This window comes from Momordica charantia (assembly GCF_013281855.1).
Source record: "Momordica charantia cultivar OHB3-1 chromosome 11 unlocalized genomic scaffold, Mcharantia_2.0 BLBB01000011.1, whole genome shotgun sequence".
In the NCBI taxonomy this organism is placed as follows: domain Eukaryota; kingdom Viridiplantae; phylum Streptophyta; class Magnoliopsida; order Cucurbitales; family Cucurbitaceae; genus Momordica; species Momordica charantia.
Genome location: NW_028275159.1, coordinates 14,597,048 through 14,619,836, shown reverse-complemented (window position 1 = coordinate 14,619,836; position 22,789 = coordinate 14,597,048). Strand labels below are relative to the sequence as shown.

The window sequence follows — 22,789 nt, the reverse complement described above, 5'->3', positions numbered from 1 at the left end:
TTACAAGGACTAATACATTGTATTTTGGTAGATATGAATAGGTAGCTTCTACCGCAAGTAAGAATCCATGCATATGCACTAACAATATGTTGTTGTTCTTTCATATATGATTACAACTTGTTTTATGTAATGTTACTGTTCATCAGTGACTACAGTTAAAAAAAAGTATGCTAAAACAAATTAGGATAAGTCATATTTAGGTCGGTGGAAAAAAAATCGATACAAAGAATAATTACAACTAAAAAAAGGGTCTACGAGCCCACATTTGTACAGCATATTGACGACGAAATAAAGAAATGTTACTTTGAATCAAAGTGTCTATCTTTGACCCAATTACATCGTACTCGAAAAATCTAACACAAAATATGCTGCAATCTGTGAACCCGGCTTGCTGAGGTACAGTACATCTTCGGACCCTCCATGGCACCATAGGCAGGTTGGGCCGAAGTGCGAGTATCCCGCTCCAATGAAGAATCGCCGGGATTATCGTACACATTGGCTTGAGTGCCTTCTCGAGATCCTCCAATGGGGTGATCGCTTGCAGTGAGTCCCATACAGTTAAATCACCCTCCACAAGATCAATCCCGATCATAACCCAGTGGTTGCCGCCAATATTCATCCGCGTGTACACGATATCGGCCTCGCTCCATAGGGTGTCGTAGTCCGATTGTCGTCCAAGCACGTACCGAAAGATGGTACGCTCTTGCCTCCAATCATACGTACATTTCGACGGGAGGACACCCGGCTTCATGGCTGCATATGGTCCGTCTGTTCGTCGTAGCAAGTTCTGCAAAGAGAAAAACTCCCACAAACGTCATTCACGTATCGAAGTAATATCGTTCGTTACATACATGGGGGAAAGGTAAGTTGAACTTACGGAGAGAAGTACGTCGCCTATTGCGAATTGCACACGCAATAGATGTTTACACTTCTCAACCTTCCTCGCTGTTAGCATCATGAGCGAGTCGATATACTGCATGTGACATTATAAAAAGTATAAGTCTATAATTAAAAACAACTTTGCTGCTTCTAAACTTCACTAACCTCGTCGTCGAGTTGAAACTGAGGATCCAGGAGCAGTCCAAACCAACTCTTATATTTTATCCCGACAGACGTTGAACGAGAATTGTCGTCGGTTGATGGGTCGTCCATCCATTTCTGGAACCCCTCGTCTAGAAGCGGTGGGATGGGGCATGTAGGGTCGTACGATTGAACTTTGATACCACGTTGGCCGGTGGGCGTGTATATGGCCTGCAACTTCCACGGATATTTCCTCTTCCGAAGACCCTGGCCAAGTGGGCCTTCAATAAATTCAGGTTCAACCTGGAACAAGTATAAAGGAAGTTCAATACAACACTTAATGACGTTGGAGTTTGGGTTCGACGTTGGAGTTACCTTAACGACGGCCAGCTGTGGAGTTCCTCCATGTGATAAGGGTAGGGGTAGACTTTCTGTCCTATCCGTTTACTTTCTCGGTGTCCCTGCGGGTTGCGGTGTCGGTACGTTAACCATCCGCCCCTTACTTGCCTCCCTGTCACTGGCGCACCCACCTAGAGTAATATCCTAAAAATGGACGAACATTTGCTTTAAGTAAATAAAGGTAGGTTAACGTAAGCCAGTTAGTATCGTTACAGAAATACCTCAATTATTCTGGCCCGCAACTTCGGATCCTCATCCATGTCCGTATCCTCCTTGTTACGCCCACTCGGATCACGTCCGCTCGAAGAACCATCCTGATCCGGCCCACCGCCCCTTCTTTCAGATTTATTCTGGCCCTTCGACATAACCTACGTAATAAAAATTATAAATATACGGATGTGAACAAGAAATTCAGATAATACAATAACTCTTACCTTTGTTAGCCTCTTCATATACTTCTTTATGTCCTTTAGGTCAGTCGTCATGCTCGTCAGAGTTGTCTCAATGGCCATCACTCTGTCGCCGAGCCTCCGCAGCTCCCGACTCCACTTATGCTTCGACTTCTTCTTCTTCTTCTTCGTCCCTTTCTGTGGTAACAATTGATCTTGTCCTCCATCGTTCCCTATAATATCTTCTGTTGCATGATCAACCACTGGGGAAGCATCCTCATCAATAATATCTTCTGTTACATCATCGAGCTCAACTGGATCCCCAACCTCACCAGTAACGGGAGACTTCTGAGCGGTGGAAGTAGAAGCTAGTGGTTCTGTAGCAAGTTCTGTGGGTGGAGGAGGTCCGACATGGGCCACCGGTGGATGCATAACGTGAGCCATGTGCTGTCGTTCGACATCAGTCGCCTCCAAACGAACTACAACCTTCGACTGTATAACACAAATAGTTAGGTCAATTTTAATATTAAATACTAAAAACAATAAGAACATTTTGGGACTCACCTTGGGATTCTCGAAGACCTCTCGCTCCAAAACATTAAAAGCACGCAAATAGGTGCAGGACCTAAGTAGACGAGGATAGCATCGTCATTTAGCCTCAATGCTACTCGAGTCGACAAGGTTGATATTGTCTCGTGTGCCCAAACCTGCAGTCACGTCAAGTTAGACCCTACAATATTTCACAGGTACATAACTACATAATAAATTACATTTAAATTTCACTGACCTGAAAAGCGTATGGAAACCCATACAAGCTATATGTCTCAACATGGCTGGAGTCCATAGCGACCTTCTGTTTGTACGCCTCGACCTTGTCCTTCAGAGCGTTCTTCAAGCTCCAGAGAGTTCTTTCAAAGATCATTGAACTCCAGTCATAATTACAGAAAACTTCCCACCGATCCACAATCCCAAAGAGGCTCGTGTCCATTTTCTGCTTCCTTTCCTTGCCCATCATGGCAAGCTCTATGAAGTACACTATAACAACCTTCACAGCGTCCTCGTCATTTTCGAATGTGTGTTCTAAAAAAATTTTCTCCAACTCCGAACACTTCACACTCGCCTTGTCTTCAAAATACAGAATCCTAAGTCTTCGGTTACGAACATCCTCATCTACCCTATTCATGGTGTATCTAAGACCGGTTATTAGGTCGAACTCCCGCTTCCCAAAAGAGACCCTATTCCCGAATAGGTTAAAACTAATGAGGTCCTCTCTAGGTTCCTCCACCTCTCTAAGCAACAGGTGATGGAGCACCGGACCATTAAATACGACGTTCATCCCTAAAATCGGACCAAAACATGTTCGACTAAACATGTCTAACTGAGAGGGAGTTAACCTAGCCTTAAGACGAGAAGAGGTTTTCCCTACGTGAGCGAGGTTTGACAGCGCGACCGGAAACCAGTCGTCTCGGTTGATCTTAAGTGTCATACTCATGTCTCCTGTAACAAAGCAAAACAAAATTGGTTAAATATGTTGTCGATTCCATACCGGGCTTCTTCCAACTTAGAAACGGACCGGGTTGAAGCTAGGGATGGAATCCAGAAAGGAAATCCCAGAAGGATGGACTTTCTGGAATCCATCCCGGGCCTCATCCCGGTTCGAAATGGACCGAGATGAGTCCCAAGATGGAATCCAGAAAGTCCATTCCACAAGGATGGATTTCCTGGATTCCATCTTGGGACTCATCCCGGTTCGAAATGGACCGGGATGAGGCCCGAGATGGAATCCAGAAAGACTTTCTGGGTTCCATCTCGGGACACATCCCGATTCGAAATGGACAGAGACGAGGCCCGAGATGGAAGATGGAATCCAGAAAGACTTTCTGGATACCATCTCGGTCTTGTCCCTGTCCATTTCGAACCGATATGAGTCCCGAGATGGAACCCAGAAAGTCCATTCCAGATGGATGACCTTTCTGGATTCTATCTCGGCCATCATCCCGGTTCGAAACGGACCGAGACGAGATGGAACCCTTCAGCAAAAAAAAAAGGGTTATGGTTTCATCTCGGTCCTAAACCCACCGGGCTTAAAGCCGAGATGGAACCCTTCAACAAAAAAAAAAATAATGGAAGCAACACGCAAAGAACCTTGACTACTGCAGATAGAGCCGAAGGTTGAAGACTTTCACACCCACGCAAAGAACGAAGGAAAAAAAAAGTAGAAAAGCATTCACACTTGAAAGAAAAATTACCTCGATTAGGGAAGGGGGAAAGCTCTGATAGAGACGAAGCGAGGGAGACGAGAAGAGAAACGACGGAGATGAAGTGCGAAGTGAGGGAGATAGCAAGATGAAGACTGGGATGGACAACGAGATAGTGAATGAGGGAGGGGAAGGATCGAGACATGGAAGGAAGGGAGGGGAGGGCTGGGTTTGATTTCTTTTTTTAAATTGATGGTAACTTGGTAATTTTACCAAGCAAAATAAAGGGAAATGTCAGAAAACTGAGGTAGAGGGGTTATGAATAAGTAAATATCAAAAAGGGTCAAAAATCCAAAATTATTATTGGAAGGGGTCAAAAATCCCAAAAACCCGTCGAACTCACACCCAAAAGAGATGTCAGAATTGAATATTTGATATTAGATAAATTTTTTCTCCAAATTTACTACTTTTTAGTAGATATAGATATGTTAATTTAATCAATTTTTCTTAGTACAATATACCAGAGCGACAATTTGAATTTATGATCTTTTGATCAGAGAATCTCGACCAGAAATGGTATCAGAATCCCGACCAGAACTGGGACCAAGTGCTATATATAGATACCATTTCTGGTCGGGACCAAGTGCTATATATAGAAAATAATCGATAATTGCAACTAGTTGTAATTATTGATTCTTTCTATTGTCTCGACACTTGTCTCAACATAATTGGATACAACAAAGAAAATAAGATTTGGCCGACAAGACAAGTCCTTGACTGGCATCTTATCTCTTTGGAATCTACTTTAAAAAGGTAAAGATAAGTGTGGCCGACAAAGGGCATCTTATCTTTGCAAAAGAAAGAAAAGAAATAAAGTAAAACGGGAAATTATTACAAACTGACAAACTAAAGGAAAAGACGGAAAATAAAGGCTAACATGACTGCTTTCAGACTGGAAACTTGCTTCGGAAGTTTGATAAAGTCACCTGGTTACTTTTGATTTAGCGAGGATTGCGGATTCTGTATATCATCGTATAGGCTTCTCTGGTGTCTGATTAGGCCGTTCTAGGGTCTTACTCACGGCCTCTCGCCTAAACTGCCCAAGGAACACCTTCTATCTTCGACTAGAGTTGCCTGTGAGATATAGAATCCTCTCAATTGAGTCAATCCTTTACGCTAACCGCGCTGCCTTGTGGTTGGTTACTCCACATCAAAAGCGTGTCATCTTCTTCATCTGAATTTCTTTTGCAGTTCCTTCAAGAAATAACAAACTGGGAGAGTGATGATAAGATCAGAATTCAATGATCTTATCTAAAAACTTAAACGAAATTTAAACAAATTAATTTACAGTAATTTACAATAAGAAAATTAAATTAAACACTTGAAAGATCCAGATTCAGAATCGTCAACAGGGCTGTGAATCTAAATATGGATCGTTGATGTCGTAGCCTTCGAAGGGATCGAAGTTGTCTTCGTCGTTTTCAACATCGTTATTGACAGAGGCGGAGGAATCAGCATCCGCCTGAAGGTCGTCTGGATCAGAGATTTGAACCACGACGGTATTGAGAACTGAATTGAAGTCGGCCTGAGACTCGGCTCCAGCTAGTGAACTCATGACTGCATTTTTGGCGAGAAGGAAATTTTCGTCTTCTTGCCTTGTCATGTCTTGGAGATGAACGTTGGTCTTGAACCAGATTTTCATCTTTTCAGCTTCTAGGTAGGAGTAGTCAAATTTTTCCCACCATTTGATGCATAAAGTTTTGCTCAACGCTTTGAAATTGCCACTGGGTCCTAGCTCGAAATTCCAGCAGAAGATCCATGGAACTTGGAAATACAAAACGAATCTAAACGTCTTAGAAATGGGAGATGAGTAGATACTTTGTTGGAAGAGATGGTACGAACGTTGAACCTCGACCGGAAAAATTTCCTCGGAGAGACCAAAGTACGTCCACCAACTTTGAAACCAATTTGGAAAGTGAGATTTGTAAGCTTGCTTACAAAAGGTCACAAACCAAGAGTGGTTGTAGCCTTGAAGCCAGAAGACAACATATCACGCCTTCATGTAGTTACGATAGTTGTAAGTCTGTGGCTTAAAGGTTTTTGTAAACTTCTTCCTTACGAACATACCCTGTTTCCAGGAGGAAGATTCAGAATTTTGAATAAATGGTCTTGGAAGGATCATTTTTATCTGGAACATGAGTTATTTCTGCTGATTTGGAATCAACGAGAATAAACTCATAAAAAGTACGAGTCTTTTGAAGATCCTCTGGCAAGAAGTTGAAGCCATGAGGAAATATTTGTTTGCAGACTTCTTGGACCGAAAGTCCGTCGAATTCTGGTTCAATGGTTGAATCCACCATGGTAGTTTTGGTGAAATAACCATTGATTGGAGGTCTTAGCTGAAAAACTTTTGGCCTGACGATTTGAGAAAACGAGGAAGGATTCCTCGGAATAGTAGATTTTGAAGAAGCGGCTGCTGAGGCAAGACGCCTGTTCTTCGTTGTAGTGCCAAACGGGCGTAACAACGTACTTGAAGGGATTGGAAGACTGGATGGACCTAATTGAATGGACAAGGTCTTTTGAGAAGAACCTTGTTAACGTCTGGATATTGTCTTAAACTGGATATCCATAGCGTAATTTTCTGCATCCATCGGAAATGGTACAGATGATTGAGAAATGAGTCTTTTGCCCTTTGAGGTAGTAGCACTGGAAGGGGATGCTACTGCTTGGGGTGAAATTGTGCGATCATTTCTAGGCGACGAAGGTCGCTGGTTGTTTTGCAACGGGGGCCGCTGAGTGTTTGGCCGCCTTCGACCAAGAGGAGGTTCCATCGGGAGGAAGAGAGAAGGAGATTTTGGTGTCTTCAAGAGTGTTCTCTTGGGAGGTAATCAGCAAGTAAAAAAAAAAGAAATATTGTTTGTCCAAGGTCTTAGTGTATACGAGTTCTTGAAAGTAAAGGAGCAATAACCAATTTCTTGTTTTCTCAAGAGGACTGTAACTAGAATTGTCACTATCACTATGATTAGGAATGTTTTTATTCATATTATTTATAATATGATTAGCAATGTTAAGGGAGTTATCACTTCCTTTTATAGGCACAATTTGAAAATCGAAGCAAGACAGTATTGTCTGCCATCTTGCAAAGATTTGCTTTGAGACCATATTCTTTACATCTTTTTCAAAGATGAATTTGCTTGCCTTTGAATCTGTCCGGATCGTGAAATCTTTATTGATAAGATCTCCTTGGAATTTTTGTATGCAAAGTACTATTGCTAATACTTCCTTCTTCACTGTGGAATAGTTTTTCTGGGCACTATTCCAAATGCCTGAATGGTAACGGATAATCATGATTTTCCCGTTAACTTCCTGTTTGAATACACCATCGTAACCAACATCTGATGCGTCAGTGTCGACAATAATCCGTGCTTGATCATCCACAAGAGATAAACATGGGATGCTCTTGGCCAGGGATTTGATAGATTGGACTGCGCGTGTATGCTCTACAGTCCATGACTTTGGATTTTTCTTCAACCTATCATAGAGTGGCAGGCAGATTGTACGAAGGTCTTTAATAAAGTCTCCAATATAATTCACACAACCCAAAAATCGTTGTAGCTATGTTTTGTCTTGTATGACATCTGAGAATTTATCAACAAATTCCAGAGACCTTTGGATCGGCTTAATGATTCCTTGATCAATATCATAACCGAGAAATCTGACCTTTGTTTGGAACAGTTTGATATTTGGTTGCGAAACCACAAGACCATTTGTTTTGATAATGTTGAGAAATAACTGCAGATGCTTGAAATGTTGATCCACAGTATTTGAGAATACCAAAATATCATCAATATAAACTATTGTGAAATCTTGATATTTGCTGAAGATATCATTCATTATCTTCTGAAACTCGGATGAAGCATTATTCAATCCGAAAGGCATTACGTTCCATTGAAATCGTCCGAATGGAACATTGAAGGTTGTCTTGTAGCGGTCATTTGGATGAATCTGGACCTGCCAAAACCCAGATTTTAAATCGAACTTTGAGAAGACTTTTGCTAAAGTAATCCTTTTTAGCAAATCTTGGCGATTAGGTATAGGATACCTAATCCATTTGAGAACTTTGTTGAGAGACTTGTAATTTATTACAAGATTGGGAATTCCTCGTTCCTTCTCGGCTTGCTTGTTGACATAGAAAGCCGAACATGACCAAGGACTCTTAGAAGGGCTAATGAGTCCCTTTTTGAGTAGATCTGTTATTTCGTCTGTACAAGTTTTCACCAGATCTTTGTTCATTTGAATAGGCCGAGCTTTAGTTAGGATTTCAGCTTTTAAGGACTGTTTTGAAGGCTATATATAACCATGTATGTCAGCTTTGAAAGGATAGAATATAGAATTGAGATGTAATGAAATGAAATGAGCCTTTGAGCCTTTCTTTTAGCCAAAAGCTAATGTATTTTGCAATCTAGTGATACCTTGCATGTTTAGGATCATTCAAGTGAGACTTGATCTATCTTGCTTGGGGAGTGATTCAAATCTCAAACAAGGAGCGAGTTTTCTTGCCTTGAGATATTTGATCATCAAGGTAATCTGGTTTTTACTTTCCTTGGGTTGATTCCTTAATCGGTTTTGGGGTTTTTGGGATTATGTTCTATGGGTCTTGTTCGTTAACAAGGTTCTTAGATCCAACTCTCAAGGGTTTCTTAACATTTGGTATCAGAGCTTTAGGCTCAAGATCGGATATATGTTTCCTTTGCGTTTTTGTTCAATCTATCTTTGATTTTCTTGTTATCTCAATTTCATAAACTTTTCGTATTCTGTCAAAAAGCATAAAAAAGTCATATTTCCGTTCATCTTTTGATTTCTTTGCCTTTTACATTTTTATAGATCTCTTTCTACTCTAAAACTTTGTATTCTTGAACTCTTACCAGTTCTGATTTCTTCATGGTGAAAAACGTTCAATTTCATAATCTGTCATAAAAATCCGTGAGCATGTTCTTCATATGTTTATCTTCCATTCTTCGTTTGTTCCCCATGTTAGATGTTATTTCAGCAAATTAATATCTGATTGGTGTTTACAACTAGCCAATAGCCATTTAATATCGTTGGTTGTACTTTGATGCATTAATTGTGCTAGTTGGTGGACATTAACTTGGGAGGTTACACTCTTGCTATTTATTCCAGTACTTAATTAATCTCATTTTGTCATCCTGTTTGATTTATTAGTTTCTTTCCATAAGTCAAGTTAGCTTGTTTATGTTCTAAGTGTGCTACTATCTATCGGATTGCAAATTATTATGGCTTCTCCATTTTAAATTTTGAGAGCAATGTATCACCAAAGAGAAAGTCCATACTGATACGAATCCATTTGTGACCAATTACATGTACCAAAGGAGCAATTACAAGAAGCAAGATAAGAAGATTCAAGAGGCTTTCACACTGCACCTTCAAAAGCTTGTTAATGCACAATAATCAACAAAGAGTTTTGAGCCCAAATTTGTTCATAATGTTACTTCAATGAGTCAAGAAAAGAATGGAGCAAAGATGGCACGGGAAAAGTTGTCTATTTTGAGAGATGGCACGGAGGACAAAAAATATGTGCATAATTGTGGACAGGTGCCTTGGCAAATTGCACCCCTTGGGAGTTTGTGAAGTCAAAGCTTGACAAATGTCATCCAAATGTGAAGCGCCTCCTACAGCACATAGATAAGACCATTTGAAGCGTGACTAAGTTTTCTGATCCGCATTTAAGTGTCTAGAATGATGTGCAATCAAGTTTTAATTTGCATGTCTTATTTTCTACAATTTGCATTAAGTAGTATTTTGAAAAACTTTTGGTGTTCTTATGTTGAACGACCATTTGGCCTATTTAAAGGCTTGTAATGCTCTTGTTAAGGGGATACCAAGATTAAACATATTGGAATTCAAGAACTTTTGTTCCTTAACACATTTGGTGTTGCTTCTTTCAAATCTTGCTTTAGGTTTGATGTTAAACTGATTCATTGGATTAGTCTCGATCAAGCTAATTCTGGAGTGAGTCATCTTAGGATCTAGGAGTGACCATTGTAGATTCTAAGTCCGATCTAAGAGTGATTCATCTTCTAACCTTACTCTTGGTTGGAATCATTCGGTAAGTTAGTCGTTTTTGTGAATGTTTGCAAGGATCCTAGAAGGACCTCTAGCTTTGTAAACCCGAGCAACCTTAGCGCATATCAAATATAAACATTAAGTCTTAATTGGCTATCTTGGCTACAGGATAGTCACACAATTATCCATCTAAATTTTAAACCATACAATTATCCAACTAGACTTTATACTATACGTATGACACAGATAAAAACGAAGTCTTAATAGACTATTTTTGCTGTAGGATAGCCACACAATTATCCAACTAGATTTTAAACTGCATGGCACAAATATAAACACTAAGTCTTACTAGGCTATCTTTGCTGCAAGATAGCCACACAATTATCCAACTAGATTTTAAACTATATGCATGACACAAATATAAACATTAAGTCTTAATTCGCTATGTTTGCTACATGATAGTCACACAATTATCCATTTAAACTTTAAACCACATAATTATCCAACTAGACTTTATACTATATGCATGACACATATAAAAACTAAGTCTTAATAGACTATCATTGCTGCATGATAGCCACACAATTATCCAACTAGATTTTAAACTGCATGACACAAATATAAACACTAAGTCTTAATAGGCTATCTTTGCTGCAGGATAGCCACACAATTATCCAACTAAACTTTAAACCACATAATTATCCAACTAAACTTCATACTATATGCATGACACATATAAACACTAAGTCTTAATTGATTATCTTTGTTGCAGGATAGCCACACAATTATCCAACTAGACTTTAAACTATATGTATGACACAAATATAAACACTAGATAAAATCGATCACAAGTGAGTAAATGTTAGCATTCTAGTTTCACCAAACATTCCATAAATGTTAGCATTCTAGCATTCTACATGAAAGAAATCATGAAAAAATTAATATTGGAACCGGTCACCAAAATGCTAAATGATGCACTTAGAACATATAAAGAACCAACAAGTACTACAAGAAAATTAAGTTTTTTCCACCCGAGATCATTTGACAACAAAGTGGGGTAGAAAAAAAAAAGATTACAAAACTAAAATGTGACATATTTGATCAAAGAACACCAAGTAAAAAACAGGACATCTTAACTTATATTTCGGGGATGGAACATTAAAAGAAAAACTTGCAGATAAAAAGATTGATATCTACATACTTGGAATAACAAATGTCCATTGTCCAGTAGGACAGTCCTCTAATGTTGCCATCACATCTGAGCGAGCGAGCTTTCTGAATCAATTGATTCTTCATGTAACACCTCTAAATTTTCATCAACCTAAATGAGGCACGTTACTAAAATCACCTATGACGTTCAATTCAAACGGGAGAATAGAACTACATTTTTCCCACATCTTTAACTAAATAAATTTACTAAGTTTCAAACCATAAATTATCACTAACAATTCTTATCAAAAATAAATAAATAACAACGAAGACAACACTAGTTTATTTCACCTCGAAACAAAATTAATGAATACTATCTCCAAATAAAATTCAGTTCAAATTCAGTTAACTAACCCAAACTAAGTTTCCCAAAAGAATAAAAAATTGATAACTTTAACAAAAACCTTTAAATAGGAAAAACTAAGCACAACCAGTCTACTAACAAACTCTACTACAAAACAGAATAATTGCAACTATCCTAATTAAATATAAATTAAACAATGCAACGCAACTAATGGTAACGATCTAACACAGTCCAACCAAACATAGCAACGATCTAAAATCATATCGAAAGTAACTTTCAGAGGATAACATCAACCATAAGAAATCATGCGAATAATACATATAGGCAACAAAGAAAACAATCAATTTATATCAACACACAGAATCCAATCCCCTTAAGTAAGAAACTACTTGCTATCACGTCCCTAATGCGCTACTAAACTCGCCACCGGCGTCCTAAACCAAGAACAACCAAACTTGGGTTAGAATTCAATTTAATTAACTATATAGGTGAGTCGTTACCTAATAAATCACACTAAAACCACTTTGGTTAAGAGTGGGCCAATGCCGAAGGGGGCGGGTATTGCAAAACGGGCTTTGAACGGTGTAGGTAAGTGTTGAAAACCACCTAAATGCCGCTGTCCACGAGATCCAGCAGTGGAGATGCGCTACCAACGCCAGTGGAGATGCGCTACCAACGCTACTGTGCACGGTCTAGGTGACGGGGACATTTCTGCCGTTGACCGAGAAACGCTAGATCTGTCGCGAAGCACAGCAGAACCACCAAAATCTGAGGTTGCACCGCCGAAATCACCTTTAACCGCTTGGGAAGCTTCACGCACAGGGCTGCCGTTTGCGGGTCTGGGCGTCGAGGTGTGCAGCTTCGCTGCAGAAGACGAAAGGAACGTCGCGCCGCCAAGATATTGCTGAAATTGATCAAAGGACGCCGTCGGTGATCGCTGAAAACCCGTGTATCGCCGCCGCTGGTACACCCGACGCAAAACACCGCCGTTGCTGGGCTCAGGTTCTGATGGAGCGCTGCTGGATCTACTTGTTCGTGGAGGACAACTCGTTGCCGCGAAAAATCACCGGAGGGAGGGAGAGGTTGGACGGAAAATCAAAAGGGATGGGTAGGTGTTATGAAGAAGAAGAGAAGATTAGGGGGGAGGGTTTGTTTTATTTCAAAACATTTCCTTTTATTTCCTTTTATTTTCTTTTATTTCAAAACGTTTCCTTTTATTTCCTTTTATTTTCTTTTTTATTTTATTTTCTTTTATTTCAATTGCTCACTATGAAAGGATTGGTCTTGAATTATACTATTAATTTTGTTGTGAATTGTGCTTCCCATTTTCCCTTTTTTTTTTCTTTTAGTAAATCTGTAAGTTAGGGACATAACATTTTTTTTCGAATTAAATCTTGCCACATGAACACCCACATTTTGAAAAGAACATCGAAAAAGATGAGGAAAAAAAACAGTTAGTAAAAAGGCGTGGTTTGATTTAATTTATTTTAATTTTATTTACCTATGATTACTATATTAATATTATACTTAAACATTTCATGTAGAAAGGGCACAATTACGTAGGGTAAGCAGACCACTATCCCAAATACAATTTTCTACTTATTTCATGGAATATTTGGGGAAACTATTAATCATAAATCTATACTCGATAGAACCGGAGAATCTTGAAATAATTAATATCATCTATAAAACTACAGTTTTTCTGACTGAAATGAAACACACTTAAAATCATTTGTGACACTTTTTGTATGTCATAAATTCTCAAGATTGTCTAAGTAACTGTCATGGAATACTTGAAATTTTTTTTATTTTTCTTGATAATTATAAAATGTCATAAAACATAGAATTTTTCGTAGATCATCGTTTTTTTCCGCCAAAATCACACCTCTACCATTTCGTGACAGTTTTTCACTGTCATTGAAAATTCGGTTTTCGTGACAGTTTTTGACTGTCATAAAACTAACAAAATCAGAAAAGTTGCGTTTTTTCCCGCCAAAAACGCGCCCATATGATTTATGATAGTTTTTTGTTTCCTCTAAACTTTTTTACTATTTACAACTGTCGTGGAAGACCACTTTTCTACTAGTGCCAAATAAATTTTAAACAAAATTAAGCAATATTCTAATTTTTAAAACAGTTTTTTTGAACTAAATTTTAAAACATTTTAATCATTCACATTAATTATATTCTATTAAAGTTTTTTATATTTTAAAATAAAATTAAAAATTTTGAAATGTATTACATGCGTAAATTAACATTCATTAAATCTTCTGTATTTAAATAAATAAATATATAAATTTAATCAAGCCTCTTCACCTCTGTACATCTCTCTCTCCAGAATATCAGGAGTTTGCATGGCCATGCAGTTCCCAAGAACAGCCTCTTCGCATCCATAACATATAATAATATATCTTCCTTAACTCTTCATCTCTGTTATTGGAGAGATCAAACAATCATAGTACGTGTTTTTGAGCTGTGATGGAGGAAGAAAATGGAAGAAGCAGCGCTTTTGGTTTAGTGGCAAAGCTTGAAGCTTTGAATTTGAATATCAATGGCGGCACTGAAACTACTAAACAGCAACAGCGTTTTAGAGCAAATCAAGCAGCTCATCAAAATTCCTTCAAACCTCTTATTGATGTTCTGCTTTCCTGGTCTCTTGAAGACATTTTCAATAAACATCTTTTTAAGGTTCTTCTTTCTTCTTTTATTCTCTTTTCAAATCTTATTCTCATGGAGTGAAGATTTGAACTTTCGACTGTTTCCATGTTTCCATCTCAAACTCAGTTGGCGATGAGAAGAGTAGCTTATCTATGATAAACTCATGATTGTTTCCACTGTTTTCCTCTCAAAATTTGGCCATCTCAAAAAAGTATTTCGAACTTTTGACTGTTTTTAGTCTTAAAATCTGTTGTTAGGTCCTTTATTTTTTTCAATGTGGAATCCTTAACACGACTAGTTACAGGTGGAAAAGATTCCAGGATCCTTCGAGTCGGTGGAGCAATATTTTGCATCGTACACCTACCCTCTACTTGAAGAGACACGAGCTCAGCTGTGCTCCAGCATGAACCCCATCTCCAAAGCTCCATTTGCTCAAGTAATTTCCATAAAAGAGGTGAAACCCATGGGCGAGGAATTTACAAGATTCGAGTTAGAGATTGGAACAAGGAGGCTTTTTCGACGGTGTTGATGCCTGGACGGATTTGCAGAGGAGTGGGAAGACGTGGAGTTTTGCAACTGTTTGCTCACACAAAGGCAGCAAACAGAAGAACAAAACAACTTCTTTTACGCTAAAGACATGGCGGCGGGACAACTTTAAGGAACAGCCTATGTTTGTGGTTCTTTTGGTGAATGTTCTTTCTAATGTGAGGATATGGAATGCACTGCACTTGCAGAGGAGGAACTTGATGATTTTCAACCAAGTATTAGGAGCCAATAGTTCTTCTTCTTGTTCTTCGGATTTTGGTTGTGATGTTTGTGGTGAAGCAAAGATTGAGTCCGACAATGGTTTGTTTTCTACTTTGAATGAATCCCAAGTTAGAGCAGTTCGATCATGTCTTCTAAAGACAAGCTGTGTCCACAAATCTGCCGTTGAACTCATCTGGGGTCCGCCCGGGACCGGCAAAACGAAGACAGTTAGCGTGCTGTTGTTCCAGCTTTTGAAGAGCAATCGTCGGACGCTTGCTTGCGCTCCAACAAACACTGCGATCATGCAGGTAAAGCTCTCAAAACTTACTTTTAAGCTTGTGTTTGAACTTATAATTATGAACTTTTTAAAATATAGAGGTTAAATAAACACGCCTCCAACTTCTAAAATTTTGCAGGTGGCATCGCGGTTTCTTCTTCTGGTTAGAGAAATGCAGGAGAAAGAGTGTGGATCTGAAGGGTTGTTCTGCAATTTGAGTGAAATTCTTTTGTTTGGGAACAAAAAAAGGCTCAAAGTTGGCGAATCTGACAAATATATATATTTGGATTATCGAGTTGAACGTCTTCAGAAGTGCTTCAGTCCTTTCACTGGCTGGAGGCATCGTTTTGGAACCATGATTGATTTTCTTGAAGACTCTGTTTCTCAGTATAAAAGAGAATCGACAAAAGACGACGACTCGTCGCCCCCATCGTCTTTTGTTGAATTTGTAAGGATGAGGTTTAAAACCGTTTCTTGTTCACTCAAGGAGTGCATATCAATCTTCTGCACACACATTCCCAAAGCCATTTTGAAGCAAAATTTCCAAAGGCTGGCTTGTCTCATGAGTTTGATTGGTTCTTTGGAGAGTTTGTTGCTCTCAGACATGTTTGTTTCTGAGGATGTTGAGAAGCTTTTTTCGAGCCGAGAAATGGTCGAAAATTTTTCGGAGAATGAGAGGCTAATTTGGAAGGCCAGAAATGACTGTTGGTTTTGAAATCTCTGCAGGATTCATTGAGTGTACTTGAACTTCCAGGGACTGGAAGCAGAAGAGGGATTACAGAATTTTGTTTCGGGAATGCGTCGTTGTTCTTCTGCACGGTTTCGAGTTCATTTAAGCTGCATTCGATGAAGAAAGTGAGGCCATTGCAGGCGTTGGTGATGGATGAAGCAGCACAGTTGAAGGAGTGTGAGGCTGCAATTCCACTGCAGTTTCCAGCTATGCAATTCTCATAGGTGATGAGTGCCAATTGCCTGCTATGGTTGAAAGCAAAGTAAGCTTAATTTTGATTGAATTGCTACTTTCTAAGTTTCAATTCAGTAACCACTGTGAGTTGGTCTAGTGATCATTGCCACGAATGAAAAAGTAAAGAACTAATTAAACAGATGGCAATCTCTCACAAATGTGAATACTTCTATAAGCTAATGCATTAATTTTCTTCTTTCTTTATATTTTGCAATTAAGGTTGCAGAAGAAGCTGGGTTTGGAAGAAGCATGTTTGAGAGGCTGAGCTCATTGGGGCATCCAAAACATCTTCTCAATGTGCAGTATAGGATGCATCCTTCCATAAGCTTGTTCCCAAACTCAAAGTTCTACTCTAGCCAGATCCCAGATGGTCCTAATGTCAAAGCCAAAGGCTACGAAAAGACGTTTCTTCCGAGTCGAAAAATGTTGGGTTCGTATTCTTTCATAGATATAAATTATGGAAGAGAAGAGAAGGACGGCATTACACAGAGTTGGAAAAATATGGTAGAGGTTGATGTTGTGCTGCAAATTATTCATAGTTTGTAAAAAGGTATATAATCATCTCTCTCCTTTTCTTTTATGGATGGATATTCAACTTTGATGTGTGACAAACAAAATAATATGTTGTTAGTGCGAGGAAGCAAGTTGCACATTAATCCTCGGGATATTAATCATATGTTAAGAGATATCAGTTAAACTTAGCCCCTAAACTTTGTGGTGTCCAATAGGTTTATAAACTTTATAAAGCATCTAATAAGTTGTCTCATGGGTTTCTTCAACTTTAAAAGGTTTCTAGCAAGTAACCTCTATTAGGTTAGCTTAGAGGTCAATTGGAGCCAATGAAAAAAACTAAAGGATTTAAGAAGAATGAGTTCAAATAATAGAGGTCGCTTATCTAGCTAAGATTTAACATCCTATGAGTTTCTACAGTGATCTCTGTTACTAGGTAACCGTCATAGGTTGACATAGAGCTTGAATAGTTGTACTTGTGAAATTAGTTGAAACGTGGCTAAGCTGACTCAATTATTAATTGGTTGTACATTTTTCTTTTTAGGATTTGGGGTTTAGAGTTCAAAGTTTAAATACGGGGAGTTGATTTCATTGTGTTGAATAGTCACACAATGATAAATAGTTCTTATGAGCTTGTTATGTTCTACGATCCTTAGCTTTGAGTACAATGTTACATCAATAATGAAGAGTTGAGAATTTATATCTCTGTCTGGATATGCATCCTTGGATTTGCATATTCAATTTATATTCCTTTCAATGTAGCTTATTTATTTTGATTTTGGATTTCTATTTTTGAATTAAGCTGTAGATACTATTTCTTTGTTTTGCCCACTCCTTTTAAAAAAAAATTCAAGACCCAATCAAAAATTTGAAAACTAAGAAAAAGTAGTTTCATGTTTTTGAAATTTGGCTAAGAATGTAGATGTATTTTCAAGAAAAGCGAAGAAACATATAGAAGGAATCATGTGGAAGCAAAAGTATAAATTCTAAAAATTGAAAATTAAAAACAAAATAGTTATCAAATGGAGCCTGATCTGTCTTCATTTGCCTTTTTGTTTACAGCAACATGTGTTGACTCAAAAGAGAAGATCAGCATTGGTGTGGTGTCACCTTATTCAGCTCAAGTAACTGCTATTCAACAGAAGATTGGGAGGAACTATGATAACTGTCATAGCTTTAAAGTTAAAGTGAGCTCTGTTGATGGCTTCCAAGGAGGGGAGGAGGATATCATTGTCATGTCTACTGTCCGATCAAATCGAGGCTCGTCAATCGGATTTTTATCGAGTAATCAAAGAACAAATGTCGCTCTTACTAGAGCTAGGTAAGAACTCAATACCATTTCTTTTTTCACCTTTTATATCATGAACAACACTTAGCTGCTAACCGAGTCGATAGCCAAGCTCTTTTTAGGACACTAGGCTTTGGTATTGACTTGGCCAATGGGTTCTTTACATTCAAAAGTTCTTTCATTCATTTTTGTATAGGCCCCAACCCATTCGGATAATGATTTTGTTTCCAGTTTTCGGTCCTAAAAAACAATGCCTACTTATTAATCTCAATTTCTTTGATATGTCTGAAAAAGCAGATAGCAAATCAAAGAAACACATAGGTGGAAGCAGTGTGCGTTTAATTATAAGTTAAACTTTAAAAAGCAAAAAAACGAAAGACAAAAACCTTGTTTGATGACCATTATGTTTCTTATTTTATGCTTTTGAAATACTTCTGAGCATGCATTCTTTTGTCTTGTTATATCAACCTTTTAAAATAAATTCAAAAATTTAAACCCAAAATTTTGAAAAGCAAAAGAAATATTTTCCAAAAACTTTGTCTTTTGCTTTTAAATTTGATTAACAATTCAAATATATTGAGAAGAAATATGAAAATCATACTAAATAAGCAGTAAGAAAACAAACATTATTCATTTCTAATAATAGAATACTACGAATATGACCAAAATGTTTATCAAATGGGACTGTATTAGCTTTCGGTTTTGTGACCACTTGCTCTGCTATATTATATATATAGATACTGTTTGTGGATATTGGAAAACTTTAACACACTTTCAAAAATCATAAAATAGAAAAACTAAAAAGCATAAAGAGATAAAAATGATCTTGGGGTTTGTTAACAATTTCCAAAAATGTGAAGCTTTTCCTTCTATAGTATCTTATCTATCACAAAGGACATGTTTTATTACCCTAATTATAAATATAAAATAACTTTTACGAGTCATTTCGTCACAATTTTGAAAAACAGTTTTTGGAAACAAAAGAGTAAAGAACATTGTTTTTTTTTCATTTTGTTTGTAGATGGATGTGGAGCAACAACGTATAGATATTCTAAATGGTCATAAAATCGATCAACGAGCGGATCTCGAATCCTTTGGAGCATGGAGATGAACCTCTTGCTACCTCAAATATGAGGTTAGTTTGTAGAAGACAACACTACCATTCATTTAGTTAATTACTGTACATACTAATTGCCTATATCTTGTGCTTTTCTTAAAATAATTTATCATAAAAATGTAACTTTTTAAAAACTTTGCTAGGCTACTTAGTAGAAAGGGATAAGAAGAAACCATAACCCAAAAAGGAAAAGCAATCAATGGCTCGACAAAAATAAGCAAAGTCCTTTGTAAAACAATGAAGCAAAGTGACTTGGAGAAATGTTATTTTTATTTTTTATTTTATTTTTTTTATCATAACTTCATTTCAGGATCTTCTTGATTTCATTCAACATGTTAAAACACATATTCATATATTAAACAATTATTGGCGAAAATAGTTGTGGGAACCAGAAGGGTTACTTTTTAAAAGTTTTAAGGACTCAAATATCGGTATTTTGAAAGTTGAAGAATAAAAATAAATAAATTTTAATATTTAGGTCACGTTTGATAACCATTTTGTTTTTTTATTTTATGTTTTTGAAATTAAGCTTATTTTTACTTATATATTTATTTGTTTTGTTATTTTTTTTTTATAAATGTTTTAAAAAACTTTTGAGTTTTTGCAAGCTAATTTGTTTTGTTTTTAAATTTGGCTAGAATCCATGTGTTTTTAGAAAATGTGAAAACATACCAAATAAATTGTGAGATATATGCATAAATTTAAAAAGAAAATAGAAAACTAAAACCAACGTCCCGTCTGACAACAATTTTGTCTTCAGCTTCACTTTTTAGAAATTATGTTTGTTTTGTCCCAGTTATGTTTTCACCTTTCTTAAAAACATATTTTGGCTACTTTCTTTTTCTTTTTTTCAGTTTTTCAAACTTTGGCTTAGGAAAATATTTTCAAAAAGTAGATGCAAAAAGAAAAAATAAATAAAATAAAAATACATGGGAAAGTAGTAAGTAGTGTTTACCAGTTTAATTTTTAAAAACCGAAAATAAAAAACAATTAAAATGGTTATAAAATGAGACCGGTTATTAAACCGAACCTTAAGAATTTAGATAGATATTATGAATATTTGGGCCTAAATATAATAATTCTCAAAGTTCCTAGACCCAAATAAGATTAAAAAAAAAAAAAAATCTACCAAAAGTTCTAAAACTTGAGAAAGTTGCTGGAACATAAATGGATGCCAACAAATTGCTTGAATCATCTGCAGGGACTCATCCAAGCAGTAGTTTTCACAAGTCCATCTCATCTTACATAATATATAATTGCAGCAAACGAATCGTCGTCAAGATCCTGCCTCACCGATGTCCAAAAACAGTGCTACGATGAGGAAGAAGGCAAAAGAAGAAGCTTTGAGACTCAGATCGCTCTCACATCTGATCCTGTTTTTTTTTTTTTTTTTTGGAGGTCATGTAGCTTATTTTCTATATCGTTTTGAAATGGATTTAAACATTTATTTGGAGTTTTAAGTGAGGCTGGAATTGGTATAAATACCAAAATTCTCAAGAAATTTTTGTATTGAGAAGGTTATATAATTAGATTGTTGTGTGGAGTTGATTTAGTAAGATTTTGAATTTAGTTTGATCTGATCTAGTTAGTTGATTTTAGGTCTAATTTCTACTTTTGTCCAATACTTTTGGTTGTCCCATTTTGGTATTTTTACTTTCAAAAATTTCATTTCCGTTCTTATTTAAAACATTAATTTGAGTTCGTGTACTTTGAGTTTTTGTCCATTTTAGTCCTTGTAGCTTTAAAAATGTCTTTATCTCGTACTTTTATAAAGTTACTGTTTTGGTTTCTTTGTTTTTTTTTTTGTTATTTTGTCAACTTTTCAATCACTATTTCAATACAATATTATATTTATGCCTAATACATTTCTTGAAAATTTATAGTTTTGTATATTAAACTGTTTTTATTGTTTATATGATGTGGTAGAGCTTTGACTAAGATTAAAAAAAAAAGTCTGTTTTTAAATGTGCACATTGATCAAAATGGATGGGAGCAAGGTGATAAACACAAGGACCAAAATATAAGGTATGCAATACTTTGATTATATTATTTGGAAGAATTATGTAGATTATAATATTTTGAAATTTTCAATCGGTGTGCTCTTAGGAGAGTGCTGAGGAAGAAAAGAAAGGAAATGATGCTCAAACATCGAAGCCTGCATTTTACAATAATTTATTCGGTAATATGCCACGTTATGAGAAGTACTCGCCAATAATCATTTCACCTGAACAAGAGGACATAATCGAGACTCAAGTTACTAGATGCGAACCTACAGTTGAGTTTCCAAATGAAGATGAAGTCATTGGAACTCAAGTAGTTCCTCTTGTGGTAATACATATAGATATTCATTCGTTAAAAAGATACACAATCGATAACCATTATATGAATATAAATATGATATCTTCAAATAATATTCTAATTTGAATTTGGAAAAATGCAGGAGGATGAAATCCCAATAATTGAAAGATTGGAAAATTTGAAAAGGGGTGTGGGAAGAGTAAAGAATGTGTCAGAAATTAAAGGGAAGAAGAAAACAGATGATACGATCAAAGAAAAGGTGATTATAGTAATTTCATTTTTCTTTTAGGTATAAATTTTTTTAAGGGATATTGATTATATTAATCTTTATTGAATTACAAAATGTTAAGAAATTTGGACGCAAGGATAAAAGGAAAAAAGGGAGATATGATAAAAGTAATTTTATTGGTCAGAATCAGGCAGATGCGTATGATGTATGTATTATATCCATGTACTATATTGTAAGTAACCAATTATATTTGTATGCATATATTTACATTTATGTTTATATTATGTTCAAGCGGCCCCATTGTTACTTCCGAGGGATAAGTGGTTGAATAGCATGAAACTTCAAATATACTCAAAATTAGAAGTGTTGGAGAATATTAAGGACGTACTGTCAAGAAAACATCTAATAAAATTTAGAAATACATGTTTTGGTAGTTTCTTAGACATTAAGATTACAAAATATCCTCTCCAACTGGTTAGCCACATAATTAGAAGACAATGTAGCCCTCCCTAGAGATGAAATTAATTTCAACTTTGAGGGCAAGGTGGTTCATTTTGGATTACGAGAGTTTGAGGCTATAACTGGTCTAAAATGTGAAGAACTACCTTCTGTGAACTTCAAAAAACTGAGTGGGAGATTCCTGAATAAATATTTCAACAACTCAACAATTCATGTGAAGAGGACAACAATAAACACTTTGTTTAATTCAAGGGATGTAGTGAAGTAGAAGGAAAAAATTAAGATGACACAATTATTTTTGTTGTCAAATTTCTTGTTGGGAAAACAACGAGCAGTGGGAATTGAAGTGGAATATATCAAGCTTCTGGATGACACCGATCAATTTGAGAATTACCCGTGGAGGCGTGTTTGCTATAACTCAACAATAGATTCTATAAAGAAAGCAATCAAAAACCCATATGCATCTGTTGTGAGACTCTCTAGAATGCCGTTAGCATTGCTTATTTGGGCATATGAATGCATACCATTGCTTTCTTTGGAGGGAAACAAAACATGCCAAACACGTATCTACTGATATACCAAAGATGGTAAATTGGGAGGCGAACCCACAACCAGAATGGCGGGATATAGCAATTAGAG

General features: G+C 36.7%; 1 protein-coding gene and 1 pseudogene across 3 annotated transcripts; one reads left to right on the top strand and one right to left on the bottom strand.

The window, feature by feature from the left end:
• Window positions 1-171: 171 nt before the first annotated feature.
• LOC111025273 (uncharacterized) lies at window positions 172-12,774 on the bottom strand. Of its 3 annotated transcripts, none has more exons than XM_088120305.1 (10): window positions 12,104-12,774; window positions 11,292-11,411; window positions 2,596-5,277; window positions 2,373-2,515; window positions 1,854-2,300; window positions 1,641-1,787; window positions 1,396-1,563; window positions 1,045-1,323; window positions 878-973; window positions 172-787 (listed from the first exon to the last, which is right to left on the bottom strand). In XM_088120305.1, exons 3-5 carry the CDS (start codon window positions 3,298-3,300, stop codon window positions 2,288-2,290), a joined length of 861 nt encoding a protein of 286 aa, XP_087976431.1. In that variant the 5' UTR covers window positions 3,301-5,277; window positions 11,292-11,411; window positions 12,104-12,774; the 3' UTR covers window positions 172-787; window positions 878-973; window positions 1,045-1,323; window positions 1,396-1,563; window positions 1,641-1,787; window positions 1,854-2,287. The 3 variants fall into 3 exon arrangements, with proteins under 3 accessions (XP_087976431.1, XP_087976430.1, XP_087976432.1); XM_088120304.1 differs by having other exon boundaries at window positions 2,596-3,305; XM_088120306.1 differs by having other exon boundaries at window positions 12,104-12,772.
• A 1,307-nt stretch (window positions 12,775-14,081) lies between these two features.
• Window positions 14,082-22,019, top strand: LOC111025272 (helicase SEN1-like; annotated as a pseudogene).
• Window positions 22,020-22,789: the final 770 nt, after the last annotated feature.

Excerpts from the sequence above, each read along its gene's own strand:
- LOC111025273 (XM_088120304.1), bottom strand. The coding sequence starts at position 11,343 with ATGGCAACATTAGAGGACTGTCCTACTGGACAATGGACATTTGTTATT. Across the intron at positions 3,306-11,291 it reads ATGGACATTTGTTATTCCAA|GAGACATGAGTATGACACTT; the intron begins GTATGTAGATAT and ends GCTTTGTTACAG. Across the intron at positions 2,516-2,595 it reads GGTTTCCATACGCTTTTCAG|GTTTGGGCACACGAGACAAT; the intron begins GTCAGTGAAATT and ends ACGTGACTGCAG.